This window comes from Cygnus olor, chromosome 20 (assembly GCF_009769625.2).
Source record: "Cygnus olor isolate bCygOlo1 chromosome 20, bCygOlo1.pri.v2, whole genome shotgun sequence".
Taxonomy (NCBI): domain Eukaryota; kingdom Metazoa; phylum Chordata; class Aves; order Anseriformes; family Anatidae; genus Cygnus; species Cygnus olor.
Genome location: NC_049188.1, coordinates 42,662 through 51,856, shown reverse-complemented (window position 1 = coordinate 51,856; position 9,195 = coordinate 42,662). Strand labels below are relative to the sequence as shown.

Here is a 9,195-nt window from a genome sequence, read left to right as displayed (position 1 = left end):
AGAGCCTGAGAGGTCTGAGAGTATGGGAGAGCCCATGCCCCATGGCTGTCTCTTCCTGTTACCCTCCATTTCTTGTGTATGTTCCTGTCATCAGTATTTAGGATCAGAATAGCCCCTTCACACTACCTGGCTGTCCATCTGAGGGAAAACAGTGATTGAAAAGATTGCAATTCCTTTTTTCCCCAGTCCACTTTTTAACAGCACAAGAAATAGGCAAGCATCACAAAAATACACTGAGTTCTTAATGGGAAGCATTATTATTATTATTATTATTATTATTATTATTATTATTATTATTAATAATAATCAGAAATATGAGATGCAGCCTCTAGGTGGCCCCATTGTGTTACCAGATAGCTGCAAGATGAGAAATTCCTCGTTCCTTGCTCAGGACTGCTGTGCTGTCAGTGTCCTGTGGCTTTGGAGGAATTCAGATGGGAATCCAGATGATGAAAGATTTTTTACTAATTATTTGAGACCGTAAGAATCAAAAGGATATGGGCATACTCTTCTAAGTTTGTTGCCTGTTTTTTTCATATCTTTTTGGTAACTTTTTTTTATAAGATAAACACCAAGTGTAACAAAGATATGTATGACTAGAGTCACTCAAGCTGCACCTGACTGATAAAAAATGATATAAATTAGCTTAAGGGAGAGAGGGTGTTGGGGAAGATATCATTGCGAAGGAAAAGATATTATCTTGAAAGATATCTTCTGACTTCTGGGATCAGTTGACGGGCTGAGCCTCTCTTCCCCACATTGGGATGACTTTGGGTAAGATTTGAACACTTGGTTATACCAAGTGCCTCATCAGGAAACTTAGAAATCTCTATAGAGTTGCTTCATATCTTTTAACATGTTTGTAGCCAGGCTGTATTACTCATACTTTTGGTATTTGCACGTGGTTTTCAGACAGTGAATTTATCACTAGCAAACCAAAGAACCTGTATATCTGTTGCTTTAATAAATTGCACTGCTCATTAAATCTAGCCTTAATAGTCCTCATTGAACACAACCAAATTCTTTCTAAGTGTGGCCATGGTAGTTTATGGTATGTGACTAGACTGAGGGTGTATTGCATTGTTTGTAAATTTGTAATCATGATAGTACAGTACCATGAATGCAACCAGACTTATAACAGCTAACAGGTAATAAATTATAATTTTGTAACAGAGTCAAGTTCTCTACCCCTCCACAGAGGAAAAGAGTGGGAATGACCCACGTGTCCTAGTGCAAGAAGAACAGCTCTAAATATTTTGATCCTCAGGATTCGATCCATGTGTCAAGCTCCTGTGGTGTAAATCCAAGTGAATCTGAACTCTCCTTGGGGTCCCTGTTGTCTGGGTCTTTGGGATGCCTGGGAGTCACAGGGGTCTGGGAGGCTCTGGAGGTTTCCAGAAACACCACCAAGAGGCCCTGGGAGGAGGAAGGAAGAATGGAGAAAGAGTAGGAGGCCCTGTATCACCATTTTCTGGGGGGGAAGGGGATCATGGGGCAGCTGGGGGTACTGGGAGCCACTGAGGTGTCTCAGGGTGAAAGTATGGGGTCTTGGGGGGTCTTGGGCAGCTAGGTCCCCCAAATGTAAATGGGAGGGGGGGAGGGGTCAAAGGGATTATGGGAGTTCTGGGGAAAATGGGTGAAAGTGACTGGGTCTCAGGGGCAATTAGGAAGACCTAAGTCTTGGGGAAGCAAGATGGCAAAGTGGTCTGAGGTAGTCCTGGGCAAGTAAGGAGTCCCAGAAAGGGCCTGAGGATGATGGGAGTTCCCGGGAAAAATATGAATGATGCCCTGTCAGTTTATGAGTCATGACAGTCTATGCCCACCCCACCCCACCCCCACCCTCCCCCTTCTTCCTCACATTTGTAGGGATTCCTGCTTAGGGACTGGGAGATCAGGGGGATGCAGGAATACCATGCTGGTCTGTGAGGGTCTCCAGAAGCATGGGGATTTTGAGGGTTGAGTTTATAAGGTCAGGAGTACTCACACCAGTAGCAGCACTAGCCCCATGAGGCCAAGTGCCAGCCCCAGCTCCAGTGACACTGTGGGCTGCAGGGGGGTACTGCTGTGGGGCCAGCGCAGCACAGCTCTGAAGTGGGCCTGGAGTCCCTTCTCTGCCTCCACACTTCCCCCTGATACTGTGGGGATGCAGGCACCTAGGGTCAAAGGGTACTCCTCCCCAGGAACCAGGTGCCCCGGCAGCCCCTACTCCAGTCATAGACATAACAGCCCCCACGGACGCAGGCATCTGAGGGTTCCTGCCCCACTCCATGTGCCCCATTGCCCCTGAGAGGAGCCAGGCATCGGCGAACACCTGCTTCACTCCAACCTCTCTACCATAGATCCAAATGTTCAGGCACCCTGCGCACACACACACCAATTCCTCTCCTGTTGACCCAGGTGTCTGGGGGTCCTGCTCCATCCCACACTGCTCACTGCCCTTGGGGGACTCAGGTTTCTGTGCGCACCATTGAGGTAGAAGTACTTGCGGGCCAGGGTCTCAGATGGGGCCCCCAGGCGACAGGCAATGGTTCCTAGAGTGGGGTCCTGGAGGGTCAGACTGGGAGGTTCCCCCAAACTCTCCTGCAGTTCCTCGAACAGTGCTAGGTCCTGCGTGCGTATCTGGACATGGGGGAACATGTCAACATTGCCTCTTCCATCAGGATCATGCAATAGCACATGTGCTGTGCAAAGGCACCTGTGTCATGTGCGTGCTTGTCATGTCCCCCATATGCTCCTTGTGCCCTTTGTCTTATGCATGTGCATCGCACCTTGCCCCCCACATGCTCTTCGTGCCTTTGTGTGTACCACACAGGGATGCATAAGCATAACATATGCACAAGTTACTTCCTTCATGAGTGGACAGGAATCTGTACACACGGCTGCTCCACCTCCTGCTCACTCACCCTTCATATGGGTGCTAGCTTGCTTCCATCCTGTGCATATTCTCACACATAGCGCATTCATATCTACAGTATAAGCTATCTTATAGCGCATTCATATCTACAGTATAAGCAATACTTCCATCTATTGATAGTTCTCATGCCAAGCACAGAAGTGGTCTTGCTATGCCCACTCCTCTCATGAATGTCTATACATCCTCCTGCACATGCATAAGCTACTCACATCCTTGGCAAACATCCAGGTAATGGGCAGGTCTGGAGGGACGGCAAAGGGCACATCACAGTGCAGAGTGGTGGCTTCATCTTCGTGGACCCACACATCTTGAACTGGGAACATTGGCAGGCATGTTAACTCACATATGCTCATGCATTGACAGAAATGATTGCACTCCTGTATGAACGCACATGTTTATACATTCACAGTGGGCATGGGCTGGCATGCATCCTAGAACATTCTCATGCACTCATGATGGGCCTAGCAGGCATGCCCACATGTCAGAAAGGAAGGTTGTCCCAAGGGCCCTTGAGGCACCCAGCTCTGGGGTAGTTCTTAGCCCAGCCTGGATGATCTGGGTTGACAACGGTCCCCCTACCTGGGCAGTCCAGGGGGAACTGGCAGTCCACAAGGCGGCAGGTTGCACACTGGAAGATGCGGGCAGCTGGCTGGTACCCTGGGAGGGAGATGTTTGGTGGTCCCAGAGGGATAGGAGGTGTAATAGGGGAAAGGGGGTGGCAAGACAGAGGGATAGGCACTCACCACAGGGGGGGATGCAGGCTGGAGCTGGTGGGTGGAAGCATAGTTAAACTTGAGATCATTAGGGGTCCATATCCCTGTGATGAGCTCAGCCCTTGTCCAGCCCTGGTTTGGCAACCCTGGCGGCATCTCCAGGAAGGGTATGCCCAGGGTGGGGGTCCCAGGGGTGTAGATGTCCAGGGGAGGGGGAGTGTCAGTCCCTGGCATGGGACGGGTAGCAGGGGTAGATGGAATGGTAGATGGAATGGTAGATGGAAGCAGGGGTGGGAGTCCCAAGGTTCACCCAGGTGGGAGTCCTGAGTGGGAATCCCTGCTGGGCCCATACCTTCTTCCAGTTGGCTCAGCTTCACCCAGATTATATTGATGGCTTCCTGCAGAGACACCTCAAAAGGCTCTGGAGGCTCCCAGATGTCCAGGTGAGACAATGTTCCCCCCCAATCCCCCAATCTCAACCCCACACTCCTCCACCCCCAACTCCCCAGATTCCCTGTACAACACACCTGGATCCAATATACCCATCCTGGAGTTTCATGCATCCCTAAATATCCCCTTAAAGCCCCAGACTCTCTATATGCTGAAGCTTGTATGCCCTCAGGATTCCCCAAATATCCCTTCACACCACCCCAGACCTCCATAAATCCTATATTCCCAGATCCCCATTCATGTCCTCCATATCCCCTCCCTCATGCCCCTAACCTCTCACGTCTCATCCCCATACAAGTTGCTGCTTACTTATTTCCTTCTGCTTCTCCAGAAAATGCAGGGCATCCATGATGATCTCCTGAAGTGCCTCACGCTGACCTGACCCTGAGACCAGTACAAGGCACTGGGACCTCTACAGGGTCAGGATTGGAGGTTCAGGGATGGAGGGTTCCACTAAGGGCTGGGATCCTGATCATGGTTTAGGGGTTCTGGGAAGAGTCAGGTATCCCTGGGGATCCCCAGTCTCTTGAATAGGGCTGGGAGTTGAAATTCCCTAGTGTGTTCCTGGTCAGAGCTGGGTGATCATCAGTGTTCCAGGCAAGGCTGGGAATCCCAGAGATACTTGGGGTCCAGGTCATAGTTGGGGGAGTGCCAGACAGAGTTGAGGGGTGCCAGAGCATGGTGACTGGGTTCCAGGTCAGGACTGGGGAGACCTTGGCATGGTTGAAGGTCTCCAGGATGCTTGTCTAAGTGGGGTCCCTCTTTAGGAAAGGGGTCACCAGCTACCAAGGGTCCTGTTCAGTGTCAGAGTGAGGGCCTTGGTTTATGGGGGAGTCCGCAGAGGGCTCTGGGATCCTGTTCAGGGCGGAGATCTCCACTGAGATGGTTGTTCCGAGGATGCCAGTCAGGGTGGGGGTACCCAGGGAGGTGGGTGTCCCTGGGGGTCCCACCACGCACCTACAGTGACAGGAGCAAGTGGCACAGCAGCCTCAGCAAGCGCCTCCAGGCAGTGTTGCTGCTGGGGACCCTTGAGGGAGGTCCTGGTGATGTCATGGCAAAGACGGGTCCACTGCATGGGAGGCCCAAAGCAGAGCAGGCAGGGGCGAACCCCAGGAAGCCAGGGCATCAGGACCATCCACTGCCACAGGCCATGTTCCACTGGTTGGATGCCTGGGTGTCCAGGGAGCCTGGGGGCCAGCACCAGCAGGAGGGAAACCCACCACCCCATGTCCCCAAACCATAGCACCTATATGCCTAGGTCCTCGGGGAACAGGTGGGTTCCTAGATGGGGCCCAGCTGCTTGGGTCTCCAGGGAACACGAGGGTTCCTAGGCGGGGCCCTGGTGGTTGGGTCCCCTCCTTGGGGGAGGTCCCCTCCTATGGGGATTGGGGATACCCAGACATGTGGGTCCCCTGGGGTTTTGGGGATGCAGAAGGGGCTCCCAGTACCCTCATTTTGGTCTCCCCAAATTCTTCACCTTCATTCCCCACCAATCATTTTATTTGGTACCCCCAAATTACCTGTATTTGAATGTCTAATTCCCCCCACCTCATCTCCTATAATCTTATCCGTTCAGCACCCTCAATCCAGTCGCTGTCAGTCTCCAATTCCCATCCACTGAAAACCACTCAAGGGTCCTCCTTTTGGTTTCTCCTTATCCCATCCCATGAATACCTTCATACTCTTCTTTGCAATCACTGAAATAAGTATTCTTTGGGGTCACTGAAGTCCCTTATGCTGTCCCCATCCCTTTCCCTGTCTCTGGTCTTTGCTTGGAGGGGACTCAGGTGTCCCAGATGAAATTTGGCAGCCAAGATGAGGCACAGAGGTAGAGGGCCCAATGTAGAGGTAGATCAAGATGGAGGTCTGTGGCAGAAGGTTATGGGGACACCTGTATTCCTCTGCCCCATGCCCCAGTCCAGGCTGTCCTATGATACTTATTCCCTAGGACCAGGTTGATGCTGACCCTTTGGCAGCCAAAAAATGTTGCTATGCTGGTGAGCAGTGGGGTTGTCTTTGAAAGTGGAGGTGTCAGTCTGGGGAACTGGAGGGGAATTTGGTCTCCTGTAACCCCAGCTGGGATTTAGAGTTGCTCTGATGCCCGTATTGGGTTTACGTGGCAAGGTTTTGGTAGCGGGGAGCTGCAGGGCTGACCTCTGTGAGAAGAGCCCAGAAGCTGCCTCATATCAGCAAAAGGGACCCACTGCTGGCCAGAGTTGAGCCAATAAGTGATGTTGTTCATGCCTCTGTGAGACCATAGTTTAAAAAGGGAACAACAGCACAACAGCAGCTGGGAGAGTGAGGAGTGAGAAACATCCCTGCAGACCCCAAGGTCAGTGCAGCAGGAGGGCAGGAGGTGCTCCAGGCACGCAGCACAAGTTCCCCTGCGGCTTGTGGAGAGGCCCCTGGTGGAGCAGGCTGTCCCCCTGCAGCCCATGGGTCCCACATGGAGCAGATCTCCATGCTGCAGCCCATGGAGGAGCCCCTGGTGGAGCAGGTGGATGTGGCCTGGAGGAGGCTGCGGCCCATGGAGAGCCCCCGCAGGAGCAGGCCCCGGGCCGGAGCTGCAGCCTGTGGAGAGGAGCCCACACAGGAGCAGGGGGTCTGGGGGGAGCTGCTGCCCGTGGGGGACCTGTGCTGGAGCAGTTTGCTCCTGACAGATGGCCCCCATGGTATGGAGCCATGTGGGAGCAGTTCTTGAAGAGCTGCTGCCTGTGGGCAGCCCCTGTAGGCTCAGTTCAGGAAGGACAGCATCCTGTGGGAGGGACCCCATGCTGGAGCAGGAGTAGAGAGTGACCGTGAAGGAGCAGCAGAGATGAAGCATTAGGGACTGACTGCAGCCCCCATTCCCAGTACCCCTGCACCACTTGGGGGCGGACGTAGAGGAGGGTGGGTGGGGGCAAGGTGTTCTTAGTTTGTTTTGAGTTTCTCACTGCTCTAGCTTGTTAGTAATAGGTAATCAATTACATTAATCTCTCTATGCTGAGTCTGTTTTGCCCGTGACAATAATTGTTGTGTGACCTCCCTGTCCTTATCTCAACCCTTGAGCCCTTTGCATCATATTTCTCCCTCTTTCCCTTTGAGCAGGGGGAGTGAGAGAGCAGTTGTGGTAGAGTTCAGCTGCTCTGCTGAGTAAAACCACCACAATGCCTCATGAGATTTCATTTGCCCCTTCCCTGGAGGTGTTCAAGATCAGGTTGGACAAGACTCTTGGCTACCTGATCTAGTGGGTGGCATCCCTGCCAATGCTAGGGGGATTGGAGCTAGATGATCGTTGAGGTCCCTTCCAACCCAAGCCATTCTATGGTTCTATGATCTCACTCCTACCACTGATCTAACTGTGTGAGAGAAGAGAGCTCTGGTAGGCATCAGACACCACTTCTGGGGCTGCAGGCCCCAGACCTTTCCCTTCCCCTCCGCTAGCCAGGGCATGCTGGTACATCCAAGATTGGGCCAGTACTCCCCATTTCATCCCAGTGTACCCTTATGAGTTGCACTGCACTTCCATGCACCCCAGTATTTTTCCTGGAGTACCAGGCAGAGTCTCTGGATACTGTATGGATACATAGGGACATAGTGCAAATGCTACAGCTGAATTGTTGCTGAATAGTTACTGAAGAGAGCTTGGGAGAGATCTTCTTGAACACAGGCCTGAAACTTGGTCCCTGTCTCTGAGCTGTCCTTTCCTGTCCCCCTCCCCAAGCTCAGATGCCAGTAACTGCAGATTTCACACCCTCTCATGGCAAGTCCTCGCCAGCCTGGGAACTTGGCTTACTTCCACTAAAAAAAGAAATAATTAAAGTTTTCTGTCATGGCTGGCAATGACCAGAGCTCTACCACTAGACCAGGAGAGGCTCTTCTTCTGTAGATAAAGGGTTCAAAAGCTGTTCATTTTCGTATATGGGGAGAAGGCAGATAGGGTGCACAGGCCTTCTTCAGATCAAGTTTTCTTAGAGTATTTATGATGAAGTTTCAGTGCTGTCTGTGATAGGACTGACTTGCAGAAAATGGACTCCACAATCAGTAAGATTGTAAAGTAGCTATGTTTATTCGGCGCTGGGCAGCATGGGGGGTAGTCCCACCAAAATCGTGCGCACCTGACACGGCAACTTGCCATGGTTATATGCAGCAAACAGTTACATATGCATGAAGTTTCGCAATACTCCTATACATATTTATAACCTGTCCCCGCTTCATATTAAAATTAGTTCCAAGGAGTCATTTCCATAAACTCCTCCCATCTGCGCTTGCACAGTGTCTCCTGGTGGTGGTCCCCACTGAGGTTCCAAGGTCTTCTCTGCAAGAGACTTTACATACACATAACCTCCAGGTTGTTTGTTGTGCACTGGTCCATCTAACCCTCTACCCAGAGTCCCACTCACGTGCTTTCCAATTTCATTGAGCTGTTTACCTAAGGCCACCATATAGGAGGTCATAATTTCATCCCCAGCTTGCATGGTGTGGTGGTTTTACCGTGCTAGGCAGCTGAACACCACAACCGCTCTCTCACTCCCCCTCCTTAGATGAGGAGGGGAAGAAGTAAAGGAAAGAACAACTCACGGGTTGAGATAAGGATAATTTAATTAAAGGGAAAACAATAATAATTATTAAGGAAAGATTTAATTAATCAAACAATTTAACTAAAGGGAAAAAAAGGGAAAGGGGAAAAGGGGGGCAGGAAGGGAAAAAAACAAAACAAAACAAAACAAGTAAAGGCTATGTGGAAGTGCAGAGGAAAGCAACTATTCTCTACTTCCCACAAATGAGCGATGCTTGACCACGTCCTTGAAACAGGGCCTCAACGCATGTAACCGGTGTTTGGAAGGACAGATGTTTTTGCAACGAGAGCCCACCCCACCCCTCTTCTTCCTTTTTCCACCTTTTATTGCTGAGTGTGACATCATATGGTATGGAATATCCCTTTGGTTGGTTTAGGTCAGCTGCCCTGGTGATGTTTCTTTCTCTTTTTTGCCCACCCCCTAGGAGGGTTAGAGAGAGTCCTGATGCTGTGCCAGCACTGCTCAGCAGCAGACACAACACTGGTGTGATACCACTGCTGTTCTAGCTACAAGTGCAGAGCACAGCACTATATGGGCTGCTGCAGGGAAAGTTAACATC

General features: G+C 51.2%; 1 protein-coding gene across 5 annotated transcripts; it reads right to left on the bottom strand.

Annotated features, from left to right (window-relative positions):
• Positions 1-1,084: 1,084 nt before the first annotated feature.
• SPACA6 (sperm acrosome associated 6) lies at positions 1,085-5,381 on the bottom strand. Of its 5 annotated transcripts, XM_040532864.1 has the most exons (7): positions 5,035-5,381; positions 4,387-4,461; positions 3,494-3,571; positions 3,124-3,227; positions 2,466-2,619; positions 1,985-2,135; positions 1,085-1,416 (listed from the first exon to the last, which is right to left on the bottom strand). In XM_040532864.1, exons 1-7 carry the CDS (start codon positions 5,303-5,305, stop codon positions 1,365-1,367), a joined length of 885 nt encoding a protein of 294 aa, XP_040388798.1. In that variant the 5' UTR covers positions 5,306-5,381; the 3' UTR covers positions 1,085-1,364. The 5 variants fall into 5 exon arrangements, with proteins under 5 accessions (XP_040388798.1, XP_040388799.1, XP_040388800.1 ...); XM_040532865.1 differs by lacking the exon at positions 1,985-2,135; XM_040532866.1 differs by lacking the exon at positions 3,494-3,571.
• Positions 5,382-9,195: the final 3,814 nt, after the last annotated feature.

Bases quoted from the DNA above. Each gene is read 5' to 3' on its own strand.
- SPACA6 (XM_040532864.1), bottom strand. From the start codon at position 5,305: ATGGGGTGGTGGGTTTCCCTCCTGCTGGTGCTGGCCCCCAGGCTCCCT. The intron at 3,228-3,493 runs GTAGGGGGACCG...CAATGTTCCCAG, and splicing joins GTTCCCCCTGGACTGCCCAG to TTCAAGATGTGTGGGTCCAC. The intron at 2,136-2,465 runs GTGCGCACAGAA...GCATCCCCACAG, and splicing joins CAAGTACTTCTACCTCAATG to TATCAGGGGGAAGTGTGGAG.